This window comes from Pollicipes pollicipes, unplaced genomic scaffold (genome assembly GCF_011947565.3).
Source record: "Pollicipes pollicipes isolate AB1234 unplaced genomic scaffold, Ppol_2.1 Scaffold_4219;HRSCAF=4965_pilon_pilon_pilon, whole genome shotgun sequence".
Taxonomy (NCBI): domain Eukaryota; kingdom Metazoa; phylum Arthropoda; class Thecostraca; order Pollicipedomorpha; family Pollicipedidae; genus Pollicipes; species Pollicipes pollicipes.
Genome location: NW_023596448.1, coordinates 15,011,594 through 15,038,842, shown reverse-complemented (window position 1 = coordinate 15,038,842; position 27,249 = coordinate 15,011,594). Strand labels below are relative to the sequence as shown.

At 53.8% G+C, this 27,249-nt stretch overlaps 2 protein-coding genes across 6 annotated transcripts in view; both read left to right on the top strand.

The window, feature by feature from the left end:
- LOC119094919 (guanine nucleotide-binding protein subunit alpha-12) overlaps nucleotides 1–5,044 on the top strand; it is a 10,443-nt gene extending 5,399 nt beyond the window's left edge. Inside the window, exons 2-4 of the mRNA XM_037217830.1 lie at nucleotides 1,132–1,254; nucleotides 2,972–3,137; nucleotides 3,681–5,044. Of these exons, the coding sequence (XP_037073725.1) occupies nucleotides 1,132–1,254; nucleotides 2,972–3,137; nucleotides 3,681–3,872 (481 nt within the window). The 3' untranslated portion in view covers nucleotides 3,873–5,044. The remainder of the gene's footprint in view (nucleotides 1–1,131; nucleotides 1,255–2,971; nucleotides 3,138–3,680) is intronic.
- Nucleotides 5,045–6,388: 1,344 nt separating this feature from the next.
- Nucleotides 6,389–16,971, top strand: LOC119095637 (4-aminobutyrate aminotransferase, mitochondrial). Of its 5 annotated transcripts, none has more exons than XM_037218498.1 (8): nucleotides 6,389–6,472; nucleotides 12,199–12,270; nucleotides 12,982–13,091; nucleotides 13,444–13,611; nucleotides 13,990–14,070; nucleotides 14,493–14,584; nucleotides 15,019–15,298; nucleotides 16,375–16,971. In XM_037218498.1, exons 2-8 carry the CDS (start codon nucleotides 12,210–12,212, stop codon nucleotides 16,606–16,608), a joined length of 1,026 nt encoding a protein of 341 aa, XP_037074393.1. In that variant the 5' UTR covers nucleotides 6,389–6,472; nucleotides 12,199–12,209; the 3' UTR covers nucleotides 16,609–16,971. The 5 variants fall into 5 exon arrangements, with proteins under 5 accessions (XP_037074393.1, XP_037074395.1, XP_037074396.1 ...); XM_037218500.1 differs by lacking the exon at nucleotides 6,389–6,472 and adding an exon at nucleotides 10,349–10,371; XM_037218501.1 differs by lacking the exon at nucleotides 6,389–6,472 and adding an exon at nucleotides 10,431–10,481.
- The last annotated feature ends 10,278 nt before the right edge of the window (nucleotides 16,972–27,249 follow it).

Here is a 27,249-nt window from a genome sequence, read left to right as displayed (position 1 = left end):
GGCCACACGACCAGAACGAGGGGACGCTTGTTGCGTGTCAGAGGTACTTTTGCAGCCAAGGTAAGCACCGGGCTGGGCGATTTGCCTGTGCGGTGCGCACTCGAATGGACGGGCAGGTGAATAACGTCAGGTCTGGACAGTACAAGGAGTGAGTTCCACAATAAAATGAGGTCCTTTGACTGTTTGAGGCGTGTTTATTCCTGCTAGGCGCTAGTGAAGCCTGGCTGGACTGTTCAATATCTGACGTAGTCATTTGGAATCTACTTGAATCGTCGCCACCAAAAACGAGGGCGTTTTAAGCAGCGGCACAGTTCGCACTAAGCTGGCACCATTCGTTTTGCCTCGAGCTTTCCTTACATGCCAGAATGGCTCTAATTCTAGCCCTGACCCCAAACCCAATCGGAGGCGAGGATATTCTGGCCGTCCTGGATGGAGTCTGAGTCGTGCCAGGACACTACTTGACGGAAACGAAACTCTTGACATTTTTCATCCGCCACCCGAACGCAAAACATCGGCACGGAGAAGGACGCTGGTGACGGCTGTTGTCGCGCCCACACCGCCGCCGTGACCCGGCCGGGGACGCTGGTGACACGGCTGTTGTCCGCCGTAACCCGGCCGGGACGCTGGTGACACGGCTGTTGTCCCGCCGACACCGCCGCCGTAACCCGGCCGGGACGCTGGTGACACGGCTGTTGTCCCGCCGTAACCCGGCCGGGACGCTGGTGACACGGCTGTTGTCCCGCCGACGCCGCCGCCGTAACCCGGCCGGGACGCTGGTGACAGGCTGTTGTCCCGCCGACGCCGCCGCCGTAACCCGGCCGGGACGCTGGTGACACGGCTGTTGTCCCGCCGACATCGCCGCCGTAACCCGGCCGGGACGCTGGGTCACGGCTGTTGTCCCGCCGTGACCCGGCCGGGACGCTGGGTCACGGCTGTTGTCCCGCCGACGCCGCCGCCGTAACCCGGCCGGGACGCTGGGTCACGGCTGTTGCCCGCCGACGCCGCCGCCGTAACCCGGCCGGACGCTGGGGACACGGCTGTTGTCCCGCCGTAACCCGGCCGGGACGCTGGGTCACGGCTGTTGTCCCGCCGACGCCGCCGCCGTAACCCGGCCGGGGACGCTGCCCGCAGGTTCGTCGACGTAGGTGGCCAGCGGTCGCAGCGGCAGAAGTGGTTCATGTGCTTCGAGAACGTCACGTCCATCCTGTTCCTGGTGTCGTCCTGCGAGTACGACCAGGTGCTGATGGAGGACAGGTGAGCGGAGGGGACCAGGTGCTGATGGAGACAGATGAGCGGGGCGGACCAGGTGCTGATGGAGGGGAGGTGGGCGGAGAGGACCAGTGCTGATGGAGGACAGATGAGCGGGGCGGACCAGGTGCTGATGAGGACAGGTGAGCGGAGAGGACCAGGTGCTGATGGAGGACGGTGAGCGGAGGGGACCAGGTGCTGATGGAGGACAGATGAGCGGGGCGGACCAGGTGCTGATGGAGGACAGGTGGGCGGAGGGGACCAGGTGCTGGTGGAGGACAGATGAGCGGGGCGGACCAGGTGTGATGGAGGACAGGTGAGCGGAGAGGACCAGGTGCTGATGGAGGACAGATGAGCGGGGCGGACCAGGTGCTGATGGAGGGAGGTGGCGGAGAGGACCAGGTGCTGATGGAGGACAGGTGAGCGGGCGGACCAGGTGCTGATGGAGGAGAGGTGGCGGAGAGGACCAGGTGCTGATGGAGGAGAGGTGGGCGGAGCGGACCAGGTGCTGATGGAGGACAGATGAGGGGCGGACCAGGTGCTGATGGAGGACAGTGAGCGGAGGAGAGGACCAGGTGCTGATGGAGGACAGATGAGCGGGGCGGACCAGGTGCTGATGGAGGGAGGTGGGCGGAGAGGACCAGGTGCTGATGATGGAGGACAGGTGAGCGGAGCGGACCAGGTGCTGATGGAGGAGAGGTGGGCGGAGGAACCAGGTGCTGATGGAGGAGAGTGGGCGGAGGGACCAGGTGCTGATGGAGGACAGATGAGCGGGGCGGACCAGGTGCTGATGGAGGACAGGTGAGCGGGCGGACCAGGTGCTGATGGAGGACAGGTGAGCGGGGCGGACCAGGTGCTGATGGAGGACAGGTGAGCGTGAGCGAGAGGACCAGGTGCTGATGGAGGACAGGTGAGCGGAGCGGCTCCTGTGGGCGGACGTCCCGTGGTGAGCGGCCGATCGGCTCAGAGGCCTTTTCGGTACGCTGGCTGTAGTCAGACAGGGTCGCTTCGATTGCGGTGTTCATATAGTCGGACCGAGTAAATGGTCACGCTGGATGTAGCAGGCTGCAAAGTAAGGCAGGCTCGCTGGTCCGCCGTGGCCGGCAGCGGTTACCGGCGCTCGACGCCAGGGTCCCACCAGATGATCTGGCCTGAGGGGGCAGCGTGGGGCGTCTGTGGGCCAAATCCACGATTTGGAGCGCCAGCCGTCTGTGCCTGTACGCTCGTCATCACCGCCAGCGGTCAACGCTAGGTGACAAAGGGAGCGCCGCCGACCTCGCCACGTACCGCACTCCTGGTGGCATTATCATAATTTGGCAGGTGGGGCCCGCCAGCAGGCTTTTGTTGAGTTTTGTTTTCTTGAGCGGGGGGAGGGGGCGGGGCGGCCTGTGTTGCGCCCTTTGCCTTTGGTTGTACTGATCGCCCGTGCTTCCATAACCATCAGTTCTTGCTAGTTGATTGCAATCTAAAGGGATCTGTTGTGCGTAGACTCGACATGCGCCGTTTGCTATGCCTTGTGGGCCATTCAGATCAACGCCAATATAGCACCACAGCTCGCTGCAAAAATCTGACGCCCTTGAATTACGGCTGAAAGTGTCTGGTCTCGCGGTATTTAACCGTTACATGGAATCGCCGAACCGTTAGGCAATGCATAACAGCTGAACTGATGTTCTGGTCCGCCACGCGCGCCATCTATCTCCCGTTAATCCAAGCTGTGTTTCAGGCGGACGAACCGGCTGCTGGAGGCGCGCAACGTTTTTGACACAATCGTCAACAGTCGCATCTTCCGCGAGACGTCGGTTATTCTGTTCCTGAACAAGACGGACCTGCTGCTGGAGCAGGTGCAGCGGCCGGACAATGATGTGGCCGCGCATTTTCCTGAATTCCAGGTGAGCTGTGCTCTAATGCCCAAAGCAATTGATGTTAGGCCATGTACAGCCCAGGTTGTGGTGGTGACTGTCTTTCTGATTCGTGTCTTGATTAGCGCTTCAGTGGCAACGGTTTGTTTCGGTTATTCCAGGCCCGAACTATCGTCCTTCCGAGATGATTTATTGGTGGCTGATGCCAGTTCGTGCAGTGCATGCATGGTGTTGTCTACAGCTGGCTGGTTCTAACCTGTCTGACTGTTCTACCGTACATTATTGTCCTTCTGGTGGTGGACGAGCGTTGGTATCTGTCACGACCCGTTACGGTTCTCTTCGGGCGTATGCTGCGCCCAACAGGGCGCCGTTGGTGGCGCTTCCCTGAGTTACGTTTGCCCAGTCAGGGCGCACAATAGAGAACTGGAGGGGCATTGGTCGACTGCGAACCTGTCACTGGCGTCACTTGCGTTGTGAGTTTCTAACGGTCACGTGCGTGAGACCTCCCAGTCGCGACCTCCCCCCCCCCCCCCCCTGCTTCTTCCGAGGTGACACCCTCGCTCTGTCCCGCAGGGCGATTCGCACAAGCTGGAGGACGTGCAGTCGTTCCTGCTGCAGATGTTCGTGGACGTGCGGCGCGAGCACAAGCTGCCCCTATTCCACCACTTCACCACGGCCATCGACACGGAGAACATCAAGGTGGTGTTCAACGCCGTCAGGGACACGATCCTGCAACGCAACCTCGACACCCTGATGCTGCAGTAGACGCTGATGTAGCTGGCGTTGGCACCCAGGGCGCCTTGCGGCGACGAGGCTGGTGCGTCGTTGAGGTCCCGACGAGTCTGGGCTCTCCCGGGAGTGGCATTCGGTGCGTGGGACCTTCTGGCCTGGCCACGGTACGAGGACTGGTACTCATTCCTTTGCGCTGTGCTTGGCCGTCGTGTCGCCCCGTGGCGTGTTTTTATAATGATGTCGTTTTACATCGGAGGACTGTTGAACGCCGTTGTTGAGGGCAGACTGTCTGATGGTGCTAGTGATTGTGCTACGCATGCGAAGATCTGGGCCCATAGCTGGTAGCGTTGGCGAGGCTCCCCGCCGCCAATGTCGTCGTTTGTACTGCGAAGTTTTATTACTCATGCGACGTCATTGGTCTAACTCCCGATTCTTTGAGGCTGTTTGTACTGCGATGGCTTGTATTCATCGGTCATCGCTGGTTATCCGCCGCGCCTCAACGATATTTTTACTGCCGAGTTTTGCTACTCATGTGACGTCACATGTCCCGTCATGCCAGCCGCGGCCGTACTAGCGGCGCCTTTGTACGGTCTGTTTGTACCGCTCAGTGAGACCTCGGTCGTGCTCCCTCCGCCGGCCTGGCGACGCTGCCGATGTTGTATTTTATCGCGGGGCCCTGTTACTCTTTTTACACCGGCGGCCGGGCTGTTACCGGGCGCGTTTCGCCGGCCGTCGTGCGCCGCTGGTGGTTTCAGCGCCGGCTCCGGACGGCCTGGCGCGATCGAAGGGACCAAACTCGCCTCTCGTGCAGCGTGAACGAGTGCTCGGAACGATGGCTGTAAGCGTGTATCGCATTTGCGTGTGGGGTAATATCTGCGTGTATTGATAATAACTTGTAGCCTAGAGCAGTGCGTGACCGGCCGGCCTTGTCGGCCGAGGCCCGCCCTCGTTAGCAGCGGCCGAGCGCTGCGTGTGGTGACGCGTATCACTCTCACTCTCTCGCTGTTGGTGCGAGGCGCCTGACCGGCGGGCTCGATGTCGGTGCCCGTCTCAACTTGCCTCGTGTATTCACGGTGAGCGCCGAGGGGGGGGGGGGGGGCAACAGCTCGCGGGACAACAGCTGCCTTCTCCGTCATGTATTCGTCGCGCGCGCGAGAGACGGGCTGCTGTTACGTCTGCTGCCAATAAAGCTGCGGAGGCTCGTACACCGGCGTGTGGACGGAGGCTAGACGGAGGAAAGCTCTGATACCGGCATGTGTACGGAAGCCGGACGGAGGAAAGTAGGGCTTTCGCTCGTCGGAAACAGCTAGCAAGGGCAGATGGGATGCGTAACAGCTGTGCGAGGCGAGCAGAGGCGTGCCCTGTACGAGACCAGGGGAGACGTGTCCTGTACAAGGCGTGCAGAGGCGTGTCCTGTACGAGGCCAAGGGAGGCATGCCCTGTACGAGGCGTGCAGAGGCGTGTCCTGTGCGAGGCGAGCGGAGTCGTGTCCTTTGCGAGGCGAGCGGAGTCGTGTCCTGTACGAGGCGTGCAGAGGCGTGTCCTGTGCGAGGCGAGCGGAGGCGTGTCCTGTGCGAGGCGAGCGGAGTCGTGTCTTGCAAGGCGAGCGGAGTCGTGTCCTTTGCGAGGCGTGCAGAGTCGTGTCCTGTACGAGGCGAGCGGAGGTGTGTCCTGTACGAGACCAAGGGAGGCGTGTCCTGTACAAGGCGTGCGGAGGCGTGTGGCGGTGTGCAGCCGGCTGGGGACAGTGATGCGCTCAAACCGCTGTACCAATCGGTTTCCTTCGCGGGACTTTGTAGTTGTGCATGTGCTCGACTTGCCATGCAGTGAGGACGGTTCCAAGCCCTGGTTCGTGACACCCGAGGTCAGCTGTTTATTCACGAATGGTTCAACTGGAGTTGCTACTTATTTCGTCACAGACAGGTGTCTTCCGACAGTTCGGACACGTCGCGTGTACAGACGTTCGTGTGGGACGTGTTACGCCTAACGCCACTGGCAGTAATCTTAGATTCCACTTGCCAACGAAGAACAGGAACCTGTGTGGCCTTAACGTCAACTGGTCGCCCTCAAACGGCTGACGCCTAGCCAAGCGTCCAGCAGCACCGGGATACCGACACCGACAACACTGACAGGAGTGGCCAAGCCTCCGCTGCTCGCTGAGCCGGGCCAGCGCCGACCCAGGACGCCGGACCCGCTGACCGTACACAGCTGCTGCCATGCAGGGAGGGAGGGGGAGGGGGGCAGCGGTCGGGAGCAGGGCGCGTGCAGGGGGAGTGGTGGGGAGGCACGTGAGCACGACTCGGGGAGCAGGTCGTTGTTTGTACGGACTACGCACCAATGAGCTAGACTTTTACCCAATCCTCTGCGAGTGTCTGTCCTTCCAGCTGCGCACAGAGCGCTGACGTGCCGGGAGGATTGTCAAGGCCGTGCCGAGCTTGATTATTTAAATACGACGCGCGGCATCCAACGAACTATTCATACACAATCCGTCGCACTGCGACCACGACCAGTAATAACCGGTTTGCGCTGTGGGCGTGGCTGGGGTCTGCAGCATATCCTGAGCAGCTGGCGGCCCACTCCACCGTGACTGTGTGGCGCTGGCGGCCTGGAGCCATCGCCCCGGACGTGTGCAGGTACTGACGCTGTCGCCGGGAGGGATAGGAGTCGCGTTAACCGTTTGCCAGGGCGCCTGTTTACGCCCAGGCGGCAGGATATCGACCATCCATGGCGGGAGGCCTCCTCGGGGTCATGGCAGGTGCCTTCTACCGTGGCAATGCTCTCCATTACACAAGACGCTTTCTCATCGGGCCATATCGTCGTTCGTGGCGAGACCCTGTGAAAATGAGACGTATTATTGGTTGACGTGGGCCTCCTGCTCTGATTTTTAAAAAAAAAATCGTATGGTGATGCCAGCTGTCACCACGCCCTCCTGGCTGTGACGTCATACTATTCAGTCCTTGCTCGTACTGCGGCGCAGCATGCAACCCTGGTGATGGTGCACGGGCGAACGCTGTCACGGTGACCTGACCCGGGGCCATTTGTGTGAGTACAGAGGGCGTGCTCTGGCCATCCTACACTGTTGGGGGTGTTTCTGCACGTTCATACTGCGCCGGAGCGGAGGCAGTTCTGGTTGGAGCGCTAGGATTCTAAATCGCTTTAAAATTGTGGTCTTCCAATTATTCACGGCTTGATTGGTAGCCGGCCATGATGGATCCTCCTTGCAAGACATGGAATGAGTTTTTACATTATTTTTACCATGCAAAACCACCCATGGGTGGGTCAAGTTACCGGCACTATCAAATCCCAGAACGGTCAGACTCCAAAGGTAGTGTCATTTGCGCAAAAGATAAGCTTAGAGAACGCCGGCTTCTGACTCTGCGCCCGAGTGGCCAGTTGCATACTCCTCGGTCGGGTGGGGGTCAATTTGACGCCCCCCCCCGAGATCTCAGGAAATTTACAGGGTGTCATAGCCTGTACGTGAACTCATTTAGATCACAGTTTGAGGTTCGTAGGTCACGACCTTCGGGTCAAATAAGGTCAAACAAGGTCAAATTCCCGGCTGGTCTCCAAAGGGGCCCCTGAAACCTAGATAACTGTTCTGGGCAAAAGGCTACATGTTCATCTAGGGTCAGTGACCTCGTTTGACCTGTTGATGGTCATGGTGACCAGTCATACAAGACCGTTTTAAGTTTTGCATTTGGAAAGCGACCTATATTACGCTTGGCAGTATGTTCCTAACAACAAAACATTGACATGGGTCATTCTAGGTCAATGACTCATTGTGACCTTTAAAAAGTCTATGGAAGGTGTATACCGTTGCTCTTGCAATCAATAAATTCAAAATATGCACCAGAAACTACCCCATGCAACAAGCCCTAGAGCAATAAGATAGGATGATTTTGACCCCGGTATGACCTTCATTCCTGACCTTATGTCAATGCAGTTGGTTCATTCAATTGTTGTGTTGCCTAAAAAAGCATCTCAGAGATGTATGGCTTCGTATAACACTCCGTTGTTGCATCAGATTGAACGACTCCCTAGAAATTGCCTTCGCTGAAACCATGGCCTGACTTCGACCTGCCATAGATCGGCGGCCTTACAAGGTACATCTAATTTTTTATGTCAGACAGCTCGCTATTCAGTGGGCTACACAAAACTTGTGGATATGTCGCGCCGTTCGGAAACCACTACGGAAAACCATCGGAATGGGGGGGGGGGGGCAGTTTTGACCTCCCACCCGAGCGCGTGTTAATTGCTCGCTGGGACCAGTAGCGTAGCCAGGATTTCGTCAAGGGGGAGAGGAACGCAAAACTGTGGTACTCCCTAGAGTTTGAGCCCGCTTCGAAAAGTCATATCCCGACCATTAAGTTGCAAGATTCGTAGATATGTGATTTTGTACAGGAACCCATCTTACTGAGCTCAGCCCTGAATAACTGGGCGTACTACGCATGCACATACATGGAGCTAGTTCATCTTCTCCAGATCGTGGTGGATCCTGTGGTCAAGTATTTTGGAGAAGACATAGCAAAGTAAACCTTAGTTGGCTGTTAAATGTTGTCAAAATGAAACACGAGCTTGACTCCTATTTACGCCTAGCCGATTAGTCGCTGTGATCAGCTGATGACTGATGGCTAAGGGAGGCTTTTCCTCTGAGTGCTATGAAGGCGTACACAATATCCTAACATTTAATATGGACGAAGAACGTGATGCACAGGTATGAGGGTCGGAAGTTCATGAACTAACGGAAATCACTTACAAAATCGTGGGCGCGTGAACTTGTGCTCGACAATTGCGCGCAAAAAATATCGTCGAGGAAAGAAATGAAAAGACGGCCGACAGGGCAGCGGGTTGCATTCCGACTCACTAGTTCCGCACAGCGAAGCGAAGGCAGTCGTCGGTGTGGCTGGCTCCCAGAATAATCAACTGTCAGCTGAGCGAGGATCGGGCGTCTCGGGGTGACTGCGGCCATCCGAAGCGCAGCCTAGCACAGATCGGTCCTGGCACGTGATTCCTCTGCTTGATCAGAAGAAAGGGGCTTCGGTCCCACAAAAGTCATAGTCGCATATCCGACTGCTGGCCTAAGGGGAAGATACCAAGAGAAATCATTATCCTGTAGTCTCGGACTTGGACGCATGAAGTAATTTAGCCAGGTTCATACCTTACCTTACCTAACCTCATGGTGATCGGGAATTGAAAGAGGCCTGTAGGTCCCGGTCTCGTCAGGCTCCCGGTCCGGTAACCAAACAGTCTCAAATTATGGGAAGATTCAGTCTGGGACGTCGTACATGATGTCAGCCCAGTGCGTATCAAGCCTAGACTTGAACTGTTCAACTGAGGTCGATGCCACGACCGGGTGTGGAAGAGCGTTCCAGTCGTTGACAACCCGCGTGCTGAATGAGTTACGACGGACGATAGTCCTAGCTCGAGGTTTTCTGAGCTTCCATTGGTGTCCTCTCGTCACCTCCGAGTTGTGCCTTGTCAGGAACTCCTCTTCCGATAGCGAATGTCTCCCCTACGACGACGATAGTACAGCGAGGGCAACTGAAGGAGTCTGAGCCTCTCAGGGTATGGCTGGCGCCTCACTTCATAGGCAAGCCGGGTAGCTCGTCGCTGAACCCGTTCCAGCCGTTTCTGGTCCAGTTTGCCGAACGGGCCCCAGATGACGTTGCCATACTCTAAGTACGGACGTACTAAGATCTTAAAAAGCAAAGGCAACGTGCGAGCATCGATATTGGCAAAAGGCCGCCTCACGACCGCCAGCATCTGGTTGGGGCATACACACGAACAGTCGAAACACCCTGGCGCTCGCAAGCATGCGTGGGACTTTCGGAAACGCAGTAAGGTCCTGACTAATGGGAGAGCTCACGGCCAATGTGGAGGTCCCCGGAGCGATCAAGACTGCCTCGGCCGGCACTAGAACTGCAGGGCTCAATGCTATTTAGCGCTTTACCAAGCTCTAAGTACTTCTAACTCACCAAACATGGGTTATGGGGCATCAAAATGATATGCAAAGGCTAGAAATATCCCGCATCCACAAACAGGGCTACAACCATGAAGAAGCCGGCCCCTTCGGTCGAAAGGGCCTGCTTTGCTCTAATCTATCTCCTCCCGATACGAAATCCTGACCCCGCCATTGCCTCCCTCCGTTGATGTCCATCGGCCACCAGGGATGAGTTTCCGATTAAATTAGGGCTTCAACCCCCAAACTTGGCCTCCATCCACGCTGAACTTTGGGAAGAAAGTGGGCGAAGTCTTGGGAGAAACTTGTTCATCATCGCTGTTCGCCTATCTTGGGTCACGTTAGATCATATTTCATTGCTCAGTCCCACTTCCCTCCCTCTTGTGACACCACGTCCTTAATACTTCCATATTAACATCCATCTCTAGTGTTCCAGGAGTGCAGATCCTTCGAAACGTTGGCAAATCCGTCCTTGCGAAATATGGTGAAAGCATCGACGAGGGCCATCTGACCCGCGCATTTTAATTTACATCACATGATTTTTCACACGAAAACTCTAATGCTGCGCAACAGGTAGAAATCCGGCGCCAAGAGCTGCAAATCAGAGCTGCAAAGCTATCTGCAAATCAAGGCTGTCTTACGGAGAGCCTTGAGCATTCGCTCGCTTGAGCTTGAGGAGAGGGGTCAGTGTCCGATGGAAATGGAGAGCTGTTAATTGTTGTGGATTTGAGCACATGATTGACTCCGCGAAACTCGTGTAACGGCCAAGTTGGTCGAGCCGCTGTCCGTAATTTATTTCTCATGTCTGTAACAGATATGGGCTGCTAATAGCACATGTTATATGATAATTAATTAGACACTGAGTTAGGTTACTGACCAGCGTCTCAACGGGCACTGAAGGTAACGTTATTCCGCCATCATCTAGGATGCCCAGTGGCTTTAAGCATTGGTGTGGTGCAAAATGATGAGTATGCATACCTGATGGTAAACAAAGAGCCAGAAGTAATGAACAGATTGGTTTAAGTTAAGGCTTCTTAAAACTGTTACAAATATGTGTCAAGTCTTGGCCATGCTATGCTTTGAAAGGGAATGTTTTTTGTGTGAGGGTTAAAGTTTTGGGAATTGGTCTTTTTAATGAGAAAATTTGCATACCTTTCCTCTCTCTTGACTCAAGCAGAGTTTGTCTGAGTTTTTTGGATGAGGAGCATTTCACAAGGGTCCAGGTGGCCCTGAATGTGTATGAAACAGAACCTTGTCAGGCTCTTTATTTCCTGAATATTTTGGTTCTGACCAATACAACCTGCATGTTTTTCCAAATTCCCATTGCTAAGTTGTGATTAATATACAAATCTGGAGGTGAACTTGGTAAGGATATATTTGCTATGTTTTTATTGAATTTACAATCCTGTTTCAGCATACCATGCCATATTTTCCCAAACTTTTGTATGCTAATTACAGACAAAGTATACTTTCAGCATGCCCTATACTCACTAACCAGGCACTACTGCAGCCACACCATGCACAATGTGCTTTTACAGGGTAAGATTTTTTTGATGAGCACCAGGATGACATATAATGTCTTTTTCCTTAGAAGGCTTACAATTTCCCTAAGCTAACCTTATAGCAGCTTGACCTCACCCCACCCCTTCTCATACTCATGCTTCTCCCCTGCCCTTACCCCTATCCACGCTTCTACCCCTACCCTTACTCCTACTCCTAAACCTATCCTGGCCCCTACTATACTACTCCTTTTTCTTGCTGCTGCAGCACAGGTCCATGCTCAGCTGACTTATTAACTGCCCAGCTAACTTGCCTGCTGATCAATAATCAGCACCAGATTGTGACAGTGGTGTGCTGTTGCACACCACTGTCACAATCTTGAGCACCATTGTTGGTATGAAATCATGACTATTTTACTGTGAAGTGTGAACTGGCACAACTACTGTTTTCCAATGCTGGCTGGTATGTTGCAGTCTAGATAAGTATTTTGAAGTCATGGTTTAAGGATTGTGACATTCTGGAATGTGGTGTGAGTTTTACTTAATGCCCATAGCATTGACAAGGTGCAAGTGATATGCTACTATTATGGAGGCTTCAGACTAGTCTGAATCAATCAGTTTCTTATTGTAACACCACATTATGGAAACATGCTGATCATTTATGAACAATTGTTGCTAATTTTGGCTATCAGCCTGCTTACTACCCTTAAAATTTGGTCGTGTTTCAAATTACTGAGGAAACTGTGATGCGTGGCACTTAACCAGATTGTATTGATATAATTTTTGTGCAATTTCTCAAAACTGATCCCATTAGCAGAAGGCTGTTTGTAGTTATATTGACTTCTGGGTTCCTTGCATGTGTCTGAGCCATGTTATCACAGACTGAATCGCAACATTTCAGATAAACTCAACATGAGGACAATGTGGGCAGCAGGAATGATGAGAAGGTGGATGCATTCTTCACCATATCAAGGTAAGTGATGCAGACACAAAGCTTGAATGTGATTTTCAATCTTGTTTTCAATCTTCAATCAGTCATCAAAGTTGCAAGTGTTTCATCAAAGGTGTTTAAGTACATGACACAGTACTAGGCTACTTGTACTGTGTGAGTAAGAGCCAATTTTGCACTGCGTCAATCTGACTTGCCAATGCACAGTGTTGTTTCAGTGCAAGTAGTCCACACTCACCAGACAGGGCTGGATGATTCATTTTTATACAAAAGGTTAATGTAAGTTAGATACCCCTGTACCTTGATGTGGTTTTGATCATTACCAGGGTAAAGGTATTTGTGTGTTCTGGACACAAATTGATTGCAGTCTCCATGTATCTATGTGACCTACATGTGATGGTTTTTGTCTTGAGATCTATTGGAATCTCGATGAAGCTAGGTATGCAACATGCATGCATTTGTGTTCTTGAGAGTGATTTCCTTTAGCCTGGCACCACATTTGTGTTATGATATTTGACAGTGACACTGCACTACCAATCATGATGCCATTAAAGCCATCAGTTTTGACACTGACAAGGCAGACATCACACTGTTTGACACTGGCCCTAGTGGGCTGTACTTAACATTAACAATGCACACCTCTTGTGTATGACAGTGACACCCCCCAAACCATCACATGACACTGACACTGCCAGCCAGTGTCGTCACGCTGACCTGCAGCTGCTGTGCCCCCAGTGCGTGGCGTGGCCTCACTGGTGCCGGGCGAGCCGACTGGCCCTGCCATGGTGACAGCTGTGCCGGGGCCGCGCAGCCAGCAGCTGCTGAAGGAGCTCGACCAGATCCAGGTGTGTCCCAGCCGGCCTCCGGCGGTGTGCAATACCGCGCCCGTCGTGTGACGCCGGCCCTGCCGTCGCGCGCCGGCGCGGGCGGCGCCCGGTCCTGCTCCGCGACCACCGGTCCGGTCGTGGTCCGACTTCGGCGAGCAGTGCCTCCCGGCGCACGCAGCGGGCTGGAGGTCGCTGCCGACGCTCGCCACACGCCCGGCTGCAACGGCGCGGGAGTCGCACCGCCTGCGGCTCTTCCTCCCACCGTCAGCCGGTGGCGACCCGCCCGCCCTCGGACGGGATGGCAGCGGCTCGGACGCCATGTTCTTCCACGGCAGGGCGGCCAGTTCACGTGATCGCCCACTGCCCGCAGGCGTCAGGCAGCGTGCAGTTCTTCGTCGACTACGAGCGCTCGCTGGGCAACTACGTGGTGGACGTCGACGGCAACGTGATGCTGGACGTCTTCATGCAGATCGCCTCGCTCCCCATTGGCTACAATCACCCGCGCCTGGTGCAGGCTGCCGCCTCCAAACAGATGATGGTGAGGCCAGTATGCCAGGTGACTGGAGGTCGGATGCAGAGGTCGCCGATTCGAGATTGGCTGCGGGATCTGTGCGTGTGTAAGTTATAATATGTGTTGCACCTACTCTGAGCTTCAGATTACTTTCTCGAAATTGTTTTCATTACTCCGGTTACGTTTCTTATAGGTTTGAGCTGGAGTGTGTGTGTGTGTGTTTGAGTGGCGCTTCAGTCATGTTTCAGCGGCATTCTATGACGCGTTTCAGCTCGAGTGCCAGCGTGTTTGAGTGGCGCTTCAGCCATGTTTCAGCGGCGTTCTGTGGCGCGTCTCAGCTGGAGTGTCTGCGTGCTTGAGCGGCGCTTCAGCGATGCTTGAGCCGCGTTCCGTCGCGCGTTTCAGCTGGCGTCCGTGAACCGGCCGGCGCTCGGCTCCTTCCCCGACGCGGAATGGCCCTTGAAACTGCGGTCGGCTCTGCTTTCGGTACGTGCCCGCCGTCACGTGACGTGACGCGCCCGCCGGAGCCGACCGGCGGTCGTCCAACCCGGGATGATGGTCTGGCTACTCTTAGATCATGTTCATGTCGTACTTATATCAAGCGACGGAAAAAGATTCAGACAACGATATTACGTGACGTCACGTATCATCTGTGTCGTCCGGGTCGATGTGAACACCAAAATGCTATCTGTGGTTATGGTGTGACGTCATGAATGACGTGGACGGTGTAGAGTGTCGTCCGGATGGCCGCGAACATACCACAGCGCTGCGTTCAGATAGCCGTGCTCATCTCGGCTTTTGTAGCAGGTGCAGTCGTGCCGGTGACGGATGCATCCATTTCCATGTATTGGAGACCTTCTGGTGTTTGTATGACCGTTGCAAGTGGCTGGTGTTGTCGGTTCCCGCAGGTGGCACCCAAAGGCATGCCAAACGTGCAGACAATGGCTTGTGGATCGTGCAGTAACGAAAATGCCTACAAAGCCATGTTTATGACTTATAGGTAAGGCTGATGTTTCCCGTGTATCGAATCTGTTTCACTTATCTGGCTTTTATCGTATCCTGTTCAGATCTAACGACTTAAGTTCTCGAGTGTGAATGAGTTCTTGAACATCCACATTTGTATTTGCCACCTCGTGAACGTAATAAAGACGTCTGCTTTGTGCGATAGTTTCATTCGCCCGGAATTCAAGGATCGCCTCGACCCGCGCGCCTCCCTTGGGAGTAGAACGACGGTTTTGAAAGCATTGAATCCGTACAATATGCAACTTAAACGAACTACATGAAATGCTTTCTGCAGCAATCGATGGTCTCTACGTTAAACTCCAACAACCGTAGTGGCGTTAGAAGCCCGTGGTCCGTGTCCCCCAGCACGACAGTCTCCCCGCCCGGCCCCATCCCCCTCTGCTGACGCCCCCCCCCCGCGTCCCTCTGCAGGAACAGGCAGCGCGGCAGCACGGACTTGCCACCGGCCGAGGACATGCAGTCGTGCATGATGAACCGAGCGCCGGGCAGCCCGCCACTATCGGTGCTCTCGTTCACGCACGCCTTCCACGGCCGCACCCTGGGCTCCCTCTCCACCACGCGCTCCAAGCCCTTGCATAAGGTGGACATTCCGGCGCTGGACTGGCCGGTGGCGCCGTTCCCTGCCTACCAGTACCCGCTGGAGGAGCATGAGGCCGAAAACCGGACTGAGGATGCGCGCTGCCTGCAGCAGGTGAATAGGGTGGAAGACAGGTGGGGCCGAGTGAGCAGTTTGGTTGTTGCAGTTCGGCTGAGTGGCATGCTTGTCAATTTGGCGTGTGTTTTGTGTTATATGGCTGCTCAGATATCTCACTTGCTGTTAAAACGCTCACCTGATGACCAGTCACAGCGACAAAGTCGTTGACCTAACCCGTGCTTTGTTAGGGGGGGGGGGGGGGAGGGACGGGTGTGAATCGCCTTTACATACCGCAAGCGTATTTCCCATTCTCAGGGCCACCTGACCAAACATGGCCATTGAAATCGAGTCTGCCGCGCGCTGGGCCCGCCAACCGCTACCCGGCCCCAGGAGGTCCCCTGGCACGCATCAGACAGTGCGCAACATCAGTCGGCCCGGGGTCGCTTTGAATGGGTTGACGGGCGTCACCGAGCCAGAACTGGCGCCGCGCTACATTGGAGGTGGTCTGGGGCCTGTTTCGGACGTGGGCAACAAAACGGATGCATATCTGTGCCAGGCAACCGATGGCGGTGATCTGCAGTAAGGTCAGGGTGTCTGTGAGAACAGGCGTGTGACGGCAGAGAGGAAGATCTCGTTCACTTGACTGTGTCGGCGCCCTGCACGTGGTGTCGCGTGCACACCAACCCAGAGCCGCCTCGGCACTCTCCACCTGCCTGCCCGCCGTCCACGCGCATAGTCGCGCTGACCCCGGCCGACCGTCAAGGCCTTCTGCGGCCTCCCGCAGACGGGCCGCCGGCCCAGCCGGGGTGCAGACAAGCGACGCAGACATAGTTGCATTCTGCAGATATACCCCAGAAGTGGCGCGAGGTTGGTACATGTAGTAGCCAGTTTTGGTTGGGACTCCCAAGGTTGTCGTTTGGCGTGTGTCTGTGCGTGTGTGCATGTTTTCTAGGGTTGGCAGTTGTGTGAAGGCCGGCAAACGCTTGGGGAGAGTGGCTCCGTTCAGACTCCGCCCGTCAGTCAGTGCTGTCCTCGGGCTGGTGTAGTTTATGCTGGTCTTCCTGTCTGGCGTGGCCCGGGCTGCAGTGCCGTGGTGTGCGCTGGCTGGTGACGCTGGGCTGTCGCTCCGCCAGGTGGAGGAGGTGGTCGAGCAGTACAACCGGGCCGGCAAGTGGGTGGCCGGCATGGTGGTGGAGCCCATACAGGCGGAGGGTGGCGATAACCACGGCTCGCCCACGTTCTTCCGCGGACTGCAGGCGCTTGCCAAGAAGGTCGGTCAGGGGCCGCACGTCCAATGGCCCAAGGTCAAATGTAAACAACCGGACACTGGTCAGCCTCAGGTCAGACACGGACTGGGCACTGGCTGACCTGAGGTCAGACACGGACTGGACACCGGCCGTCCGGAGGTCGGACATGGACTGGGCACCGGCAGATCTGGGGTCAGACACCAATCAGACACTGGCTTTCCTGAAGTCCGACACGGCCTGGGAACCGGCTGATCCGAGGTCAGACGCGGACCTGACACTGGCCGACCTGAGGTCAGACGCGGACTGGACATCGGCTGACCTGAGGTCAGACATGGACTGGGCACCGGCTGGCCTGAGGTCAGACACAGACTGGTCACCGGCCCACCTGAGGACAGATACCGATCAGACACCGGCCGACCTGAGGTCAGGCACGGACCTGACACCAGCGAACCTGGGATCAGATACGGACCGGGCACCAGCCGACCTGAGGTCAAGTACAGATCAGACACCGGGTGACTTGAGGCCAGATACCGATCAGAAGGCGGTCGACGTAAAGGCTGTAGTCCTGGTCCGAGATTGTGCTGTGATCCATGCTCAGTATGTTCGTTCCCAGCAGCACCCGGGAACGAATCCTAAATGATTCATTACTTGTGCTACCTTTCCGGTTGTAACATGCAACACAACGAAACGCGCGCGTCCAATGATAGTCTTATTATCTCCGCCATTGTTGGTGCACACAATGCATTTGTGGTCTATATCAGCAGACGCCGGGCGAGGCGAAGAGTGCGCTCCGTCAGTTTTGCACGTGCCGTGTGTCTGGAGGCTCGTCATGCTACCGCATTGCTGTATTTTTAAGAATCACGTGAGCGTAAACCCCATATGCCGTGAAGAGGACGCATTGTATGTCAGGATAGCACCTCCGCAACCCAGTACTTCGAACGTGACGAAAGACAACATTTGTGGTTTGACTGTATGTGAAGGTCCTGGAATCACTTGAGTAAACGCTGGACATAGTGCTCCCTACCAGCCAATGGAACCTTAGCACCGGGGGCATGTGTTCCGTTATTCCTTTGCGCACCGAAAATGAAATCGATCCCACGTATTTTAGTGAAAACCTTCAGATGCTGTCTCAGCATTTGCCTCTTTTGTTATCTTCACCCACCCGGCCAACGTGGTATTTGTGGTTTTCATGATGTAGGAATGGGGGGGGGGGGGGGGGCAGATTTAGGTCGTCATTCCAGTGAAAAGGGCTCTCGGCAGCGATTCGTGACCAAATGCATGCCATATGATTAAACTCTTCCGGTGCGCACTTGAAACTTGTTGCGCGAAATGTTGATGAACTTGCGTAATAATCCGGAGTTGCAAACACCTGGCGATCCGAACCTGGAAAGCTGCGTTCTGCAAATCGACACTCAAACCTGTCACGGAGCGTTCGCAGCCGCAGTGGCACCCAGCGTCCGGTGGCACGGCGCGGTGCTTCAGCCCGAAATCGAAGCCCCCAAACTTGCTTCGAAGCGTTCGCAGCCGCAGTGCCACCCAGAGTCCGGTACTTAAGCCCGAAATGGAAGCCCCCCACAGCCACCACGTGCGAGCCCACGCCGCCACCAAACCGCACCACACACCTGAGATCATGCACTGGCCGGAAAACGGCTTAAACTGGGAAAAGCAAAACAGAGCAAGGTCTATCTGACACCCGGAGACGCGACACCGCCCGTCCTGACGCCGGCGCAGCCAAAGCCACCCACATCACTGGCACTGGGAGACAACCGCTGACCCGGCGCGGCTAAAGCCACTCACATCACTGGCACCGGGAGACATCCGCTGGCCCGGCGCGGCTAAAGCCACCCACATCACTGGCACCGGGAAACAACCGCTGGCCCGGCGCGGCTAAAGCTTCCCACATCACTGGCACCGGGAGACAACCGCTGGCCCGGCGCAGCTAAAGCCACCCACGTCACCGGCACCGGGAGACATCCGCTGACCCGGCGCAGCTAAAGCCACCCACATCACTGGCACCGGGAGACGACCGCTGGCCCGGCGCGGCTAAAGCCACCCACATCACTGGCACCGGGAGACGACCGCTGGCCCGGCGCGGCTAAAGCCACCCACATCACTGGCACCGGGAGACATCCGCTGGCCCGGCGCCAGACGCAGACCAGACGTCAGATGACATGACACCGCCTGACACTGCGTGACCTGACATCTGCAGTCACGTGAAATGGAGCGCTGAGGCGGTGTGATATCTGAAACGGGCCTGACACGGGCTAACACTGACCTGACAACAACTGGCCGGAAGTCGGTCTCGGCCCTGGTCTGTCGCTCTCTGCCTCTCCGCCCTGTCGGTCTGTGCCCTGGTCAGTCACCCTCTGCCTCTCCGCCCTGTCGGTCTCTGTTCTGGTCAGTCATTCTCTGCTTCTCTGACCTGTCGGTCTCGACTCCTCCTGCCTGGTGGTGTGCTTAAAGGGCTGACGCTTGGTATCACCTGCGATCTCGTAGCTGCTGCAATGGCTGAGTGCCAATTAAGCCCCCGCATTGCTGTATTCTGGATAGTGATGCTGTGACGTCATCATGGGTTTTAATAATATGACACCAAGGCTACGGCGGCGTGGAAACTCTGTTTTTTGTGGGCTGGTTTCAATATAATTAGTTTGATAAACCGGATTGTGTCGACCTAGCACATTCAATGAAGCATTTCTAGCTAGGAAATGGTGTTGATTTGCACCAGAGCTGCAAAATCATTGCTGAAAGATGGTTCCAATCTGCACCCGACGGCGAGATGGGGTAGCCTATTTATCACTGATGTATTCCTTTGAACTCCAACCGTAAGGTCTAAGAAACAGTCTGTGTAAAATAATACAGCATGCAACAACGTAGAGATCAACATACAACAACATAAATATCAGAAACGGTGTCCCAGACGGGCTCGCAGCACCGTGGGGCGCGCACTGAGAAACTGTAATGCACGTTCTGCAGCCTTAGGAGGGATGTTGCCAGGGTGGATGCAGAGTTGGCTTGCCTTAATGGGGGTAGTGAGGGTCGAACCCCGGGAGGCGTAAATGCAAAGCGCCATTTCAGTTCAAGGTAGCAAATTTTCCTGTAAAATGGGACGATTTCTGGCAAGTTTTGCAGTTTCTGCCAGTCAGAATGGTGGCCCATATTTCAGCTGGGAAATAGTCAAGGGATATATAAGGGTAGTCGGGTATTATGCTTTGCATATCTTGTTCACCTAACCCATCCGACATTATGGATCTGCAAGTTAACCAACGACTAGGAATATCATGTTATTGTAAAAACCAAATTTTTGGCACCTGCCCTCCTCACATTACCTTGTTTTCACATTTCACTCCATATAGGTACTGCCTTGCGACGACAAATGGACAGTTATTATCCATTTACAAATTGAATGTAAGCATTACACATGATATCCCTGTATTTCCAACTGAATGTACATTTCACCAAGAGACATGACAGAGTTTCAGGCACGTTGACTGCAACCAATGTGGCGCGGGTACTGAACCTAGAAGTCGTGGTTTAATAGGGCTAATTTTTGGAAGCAGACCGCAGTATTCATTGGGCGTTAGGTTTTAAGTGCAAGATGCACAATATCTATTCACATAACATTGGAATAAAGACGTAGAACAGGATTCCTACCCAGTTCATTGGCGAAATCTCCGTTCGTGGTCATGTTACTGATATGCGCCAACCTTTGCCCAGTATCAATAAAAACCACACTACGGGTTGCCAGACTTTTGTCCGATGGTGACGTCACGTCTGCGCAGCCTTCTCAAGAAGCTTTGGGTGCCAGGCATGACCTAGATAGGAGTTGCAGTGTCTTCATTTCGTGCAAGTTTTCGCAGAGTTGTTATTTTTCCTTCCCTCGTGCTCAACTCACCTCGCATTTTGCGATATGTATTTGCGGCATGTCTTACATGCGGTTTTGTAGGAGAGAAAATTATTTTGTCCGTACGCCCCTTATCTGAAATCCATCATAAGCACTACCTTGGCTTTGCTTCAGCAATGAAAGAAATTTGAATGGAATGCATTTAGAAGATTATATACAGAGGAAAAACGTTTGTTTGCAAGACATCGTTTGAATGCAATGCTTTTGTCGCGTCGTAAGTCGTCACCTTCGTTTTCTCGTGCCTGCAAGTGTACACACACAGCCTGCACGGCATGGCCGAGAGCTTTAGGAAATCCAGCGATGCTTACTACGCAGGACGGTCGGCGAGGATGCCTGAAAGCTCGAGCGACAGCTGTGTTATACAGCGTCACTGGTCCACGGCCCGCCAACGTCGATAGCGGTGCCATTATCAGGGGGTTTCCTTCGCATTGTCCGTTTTCGTTGGCGGCTCGTCCGTTGTCGTTGGCGGCTCGAAGGACAACGAGGACAACGGGCGCAGGGCTTACGGTGTGTGCTGCGGGGCCTCTCGCGGCTGCGAGCCCGGCGTCGGCCGACCTTGCTTCACCATGATTACTTGACACTGGCGTTGTGGTCGGAGGCGGAGCCGAAATCGGTGTCGCTACTGGCGCCATCAGGTGTGGCATCTGGGCTCTCACCCCATGCCAGCTGCCGCTTCCTCTTGAATATGTAGGCCGCTGCGCCGCCAGCAGCGATGAGGAGCGCCAGCAGCGTCAGACCCACTCCCAGACCGACGCCGGCGCTGTAGCTTGACATGCGGGATGCGCACCGTTCAGTATCGTCACCGCTGTCATAGCCGTTGCCACTGGGCGGTGTCTTCACCGTGAGCACTTCGTCAGGTTTGGGGGCGAAGACGACGTCCAGGTGCAACTGCATCAGTGCGATGGTGACCCTGGGATCGGTGTAGATGCGACCGATGTGGCTGTGGTAAATCATGTCCAGGTGGTTGCTCCTGCTGTTAAACATGGGTCCGTCAGGCTCGTTGTTGGCCACGGATGACAGGCACTCGGTCCTCAGCTGGCCCTTTTTCGAAAGGCCCCAGAACAGATTGATCTGGCAGTCCATAAAGTGGATGTTTCTTATGATGAAGAAGGCGGATTGTCGACTTAAAAAGAAGCGGCTCTTGTACGCGCTCTGTTTTATGTTTATTGACACCTGTGTTGTGGGGTCACCGTCAGCTATCACCGTGAAGAACTGAAAATATTTAAAGTTGTCCAATACTGCATCACCCCTGTCCGGCACAAACGTCTTGGTTCCCAGATAAATCTTCTGGGACTTCCTCACATCGATCATCACCTTTGCTTTGGCTAGAATGGGGTATGTAGGCCCTGCTTTCGTGTCGCAGGTTTCACCTGTATATTCCCTCGGGCATTGACACGTGCAGTCTTTAGTTAAGAAGCCCATGTTTGTGCACTTTGGCACGTGTTTTCCGTTAAATCTACAAGACGCAGCCCAGAGTTTATCGCAGCCGTACACCGTGTTCAGGGCGTACATGTCGTAATGCGACTGCGCCATACCCGCGTTGCGGTGGTAGTCGAGCATGTACTGGTAGTGCCCGTCAAGAGTGACAAAAATTGGTCGGACATCGCCATCGGCAAAAGCCGTCGTGGCGTACTGCATCAGAGACATGTAGTCGTAAGGCACCGGCAGGTCGACCACCTGATCTTTGGCGCAGCGGCCACCCTGTGCCCAGGTTTGCGACAAGGCATCGCCCCGCCTGCTCTTGTCCACCGACACCTCAAAGTTCTCGTTGTTGACGAACATGAACAAGTCTCGGTCTGGACGGCTCTGCTGGTGCTGGTTGCCCAGCGCGTGGCCGAACTCGTGTGCCGCGGCCACCATTTCGCAGCCATTGGGCTGAACGGACATCCTCTGTGGTGTTCCTCTCGGTCTGTAGATGTTTCCTACGTAAGAAAAACAGCCGCCATAGTTTCCCACGCAGATTGCGCCGTGTCCAACTCTCTGTCTGCATGTTCCGTCTGGAATCTTGTTGAACTTGATGCAGCTTTTGTCACTCCACGTCTTTACCGCGGCCTTGAACACATTCTTGTCTGCTCGTGATTCTGTGTCGAAAAAGTACCAGCACTGAGCTGAGCCTCTTTCGTCCTTCCATAGGTTGTTGCTTGAGATGATACCAGTGAATCGGTCTTGTGACAATTCGGGTATTACCTGCTCGGGCAGGTGCGCAGTGTCAGCAATCATTACCAATGGTGGCTCACCTTTGAACTCCTTCACTTTGTAGCCTCGGGCTCGTAGAATGGCTGCTGTTTCACTGTACGTCAGATTTTGAGCATTGTGCCCCCTTAACCGTTCGGCGAAAGATTCCATTTGCCACGGTTTCGTTAACTTAGAATGCCCCGATGCTGCAGATGAGAACTGTGTTGACACCACGAGCTGCGCAGCAAAAAGCAAATGTTTCCACATGCCGTAGCATAAATATCTTGGAATTGATACCTTCACGTTAACTTTGTTTCGTGTATCGACTGTTTCTGAGGCCGCTGATTACTTATAAAGGAATAGCTATCAAGGGAGTCTGTATTCATGCAATCTTGATCTATCAGCTTTGATTATTTTCGTTGCCATGCTGGTCGACACCTCGGCCACTTCCATTTCAATGATACTGTCCCTGATGCCTTTCGATGTTAAACCCTTTTGACTCCAGCGTCGTGTTATTTGGTGTCTTCTTAACGGTTGTTTCTTCGGACATCACTTAAGATAGGTTGAATAGTACACCTTTGTAATAACTAGTTATGAGGCCGCACACTAATAAGTGTTTCCCGTGTCGAAAACTCCGCATCAAATGCGTCGTCAAACTGGGCGGCACTTTTCCCGGCTCATTGTCTTCTTTTCACAGTTGTTTCGACCCGATCACCTCTTCGTCCCCCCGTTTTCCTCCCAGTAATAGGCGACTAGCAAGCCACAGAACACAACCTCGTCCGCGTCACTGCATGCTGAAGACACACCTGAACTCATTGTCGCACGACACCATCACGACTTGTCATCGTCGTCGCTGTCGGTTGTGTCGTCAAAGAAAGTACTGGTTGAGTCGCTGCTGTCACCTAGGTTGTCGGCGATGTTGTCCAGCATGGCGTCCGGGTCTAGCATGGCTGCCAGTTGCCTCTTCCTCCTGGCGATAAGGGCAGTCGCGATACACACGATGAGCAAGAGTACCAGCAGCGTCAGACCCACTCCCAGACCGACGCCGGCACCGGCACCAATCATGCTGGACGCGCCCGGGTCAGTGCCATTGCCGCCGGTGCTGTTACCGCCGTTGCTGCCGCCACTGGACGCTGCCTTCTTCAGCTTGAGCACTTTGTCAGGCTTGGGGGCGAAGACGACGTCCAACTGTAGCTGCATCAAGGTGATGCTGATCTTGGGATCGCCAAGGCTGTAGCCTATGCTGCTGCGGTAAATCATGTCCAGGTGGCTGCTCCTGCTGTTAAACATGGGTCCGTCAGGTTCGTTGTTGGCCACGGATGACAGGCACTCGGTCCTCAGCTGGCCCTTTTTCGAAAGACCCCAGTACAGGATAATCGCGCAATCTTGTTTATTGAAGGTTCTCAAAAGGAAGGCGGCGCTTTGTGCACTAAGAAAGCTCGGACTCTTGTGCGCGCTCTGTTTTATGTTTATTGACACTTGCGTCTTGGGGTCACCATCAGCTATCACCGTGAAGAACTGAAAATTTTTGAAGTCGTCCAATACTGCATCACCCTTGTCCGGCACAAACTTTTTAGTTCCCAGATCAATTTTCTGGGACTCTTTCACATCGATCATCACTTTCGCTTTGGCTAGGAGGGGAAATATAGGCCCTGCTTTCGTGCCACACGTTTCACCTTTATATGCCGGAGGGCATTGACACTTGCAGTTTTTAGTCAAGAAGCCCAAGTTTGTGCATTTTGGCACATGTTTTCCGATAGTTTTACATTGCGCAGCCCAGAGTTTGCCGCATCCGTACACCGTGTTCAGGGCGTACACTGTCGTAATGCGACTGCGCCATACCCGCCTTGCGGTGATAATCGAGTATGTACTGGTAGTGCCCGTCGGTGGACACAAAAATGGGCCGGAGGTCGTCATCGGCAAAAGCCGTCGTGGCGTACTGCATCAGAGACATGTAGTCGTAAGGCACCGGCAGGTCGACCACCTGATCCTTGGCGCAGCGGCCACCCTGCGCCCACGTATTCGACAAGGCATCGCCCCGCTTGCTCTTGTCCACCGACACCTCAAAGTTCTCGTTGTTGACGAACATGAATTTGTCTCGGTCTGGACGGCTCTGCTGGTGCTGGTTGCCCAGCGCGTGGCCGAACTCGTGTGCCGCGGCCACCATTTCGCAGCCATTGGGCTGAACGGACATCTTCTGTGGTGTCCCTCCCTCCTTGTAGATGTTGCCTACAAAAGAAAAGCAGCCGCCGTAGTCTCCTACGCAGATGGCGCCGTGCCCGACTTTCTGTGTGCATGGGCCGTCTGGAATCTTGTTGAACTTGATGCAGCTTTTGTCACTCCACGTCTTTACCGCGTCCTTGAATATCTTCTTGTCGGCTTGTGACTCGGTATCAAAAAAGTACCAGCACTGAGCCACGCCTTTTTCATCCACCCATATTTTCTTGCTTGAGGTGACGCCAGTGAACCGGCCTTGTGACAACTCGGGCATTACCTGCTCGGGAAAGTACGCAATGTCTGCAATAATTACTAGTGGTGGCTCACCTTTGAACTCCTTCACTTTATAGCCTTTTGCTCGTAGAATGGCAGCTACCTTATCGTGGGTCAAGTTTGTGGCGTGTTGTCCTTTGAGTGAACCAGTGATGGAGCTGATCTGCCATGGTTTCATTACATTAGAATACCCCAATGTCCTGTCACAAAATGGAAACTGTAATAACACCATGAACCTTACTATGTATGTAAGTGGACACATGTCGTGGGCTAGTTGCATGGAAAAAGTTATTAAGCTGATTGTTTAGTTACGTGCAGTAATTTAACTTCAGACCTTGCAGTGAATACCTGCAGTAATCAAATGTAATTGATCATGTATGCAAGGGATGACACATTGTTGAAAGTATGGTTGGTGTTCTTGTGGCGAATTCGACGATTTTATTCATGCTAGTACGCTACCGGACATCTTCCGCGTAGCTGATGCTGTCTGGATAATTGATGTGTTATAGTTTTGGGGCGAAAACTGCTCAGTGTGTTTTTTTTTGCGAATTGTCTGGTTGCCGGTACATATTGCTGTACCGTGCGTAGCGCTCTGTTGTCTATCCGGCTGAAGTAAAACAATAATAAAATGTGCAAGTTTGAAAGAAACACACCTCTAGTAATATAGTTCTGTGATTAGTGCAGCGCAGCGCAACATGATTTATGCATTATTTTATTTGTTTTGCCGGGGAGCTTGCTCAGGATTTGTTTTGTCGGACCTCGCTGAAAATGTTATGATGAAATGACGGCGCTTTCCAGCAACAGCACTAGGGACGCTAGTAAGGTGAAATGAGGGAATTCCACGTCAATGGTGCACCTGGACCCAAATTCAAAAAGTAGAGAGCCATTGGCCAAGCTTAGCCGCCTTGTTCCACCATGCACACAGTCATATATTTTTGAACAGTTGATGTTCTTTTGTCATCCCGCAAATTTGTACGCACCTCAACCTATTTGATGCAGATGCAAATTACGTACCCACGATAGTTTTTGTCTCGCTCTATTCTAGTGAGGGAATGCAGCGCTCGAGTAGTAATTGGGGCCATTGGTTGCAAGTAGTAGTAAGCTGATATTAAAACAATGGAAATTTGGGACAACGTTATTTATTTGACACCTTGACACATTTGGCGGAATCCTTATGCTAGTTCTAGCTAACGATGCCCGGCGGAGGATGTCGGCATTTATATAAGCAGTGTTGATGGGCGGGCGCTCATCTGGGGGTGGTTCGGCGGAAACTTCTTTCCATACGGATAGGAGGACATTTAAACAACGGTTAAACGATGAGACGGTTTAGACTCTGAATAGACAGCTTCGCATCCCGAACATGCGGACAATTAATCAGGTTGCCGGGTGCATAAATCATGGGACGCTGTGCTTTTGTGTGTGATCCCGTAACACGCTCATTCATCTCCTTCCTTGTATCTTTTACACGCGTTTACATACGTTTACTTGTACATACTTTTCTCTGGCTGTCGTATTTCCACAAAAGAAGGGATGAAGTCGCTCTTTGCCGGCTACCCATGGGACGCTCCTTGCCCCCCACGGTGCCTGCTGTTTTCTGATAATAGTGCCAACTGCCCCCGGTGCACCGATCCACTGGCTGTGCACCACGGGGTTGATCACATGTCGTGACCTGGTTGGAGGGCGAGTGTGTTTGTTTAGACGCAGCGCCTCAGATATTACACTTTCCGACGTTTTGGGCAATGCATCTCTAGCTATGGAAACTGGAAAGCTTTTCTTTTATGCCGCAGGTCTTATGATGATGTTTTCACCATTACACCATGCTTGACTCTCATAGTGTTTGAAATGTGGACGGTTTTCTGTTTCAAAAACGTTAAGTTTGGGGGGACTTTTAAAATTTTGAACAAGAGAATTTTGTGGGAACATTGTACATATAGGTACACAGTACTATAAGCCGCATTGCCCGTAAAACAAATCAGGAGAAAGGGAAAATAGATGTATTATATTACATCTATCTCTCCTTTCTCCTGATTATTCTACGACAAATAAGCCTAACAGTATTGTCTTATTTCGAAAAGCGTTGAATTCGGATTGCAATAGGCATGGCGCGCGGCTTAGTCATTTGCGGTGGACGCGTCACAAAACTCGTAATCATCATCGCCCATTATGTATGGATGTCAACACATCTGCCATATTAC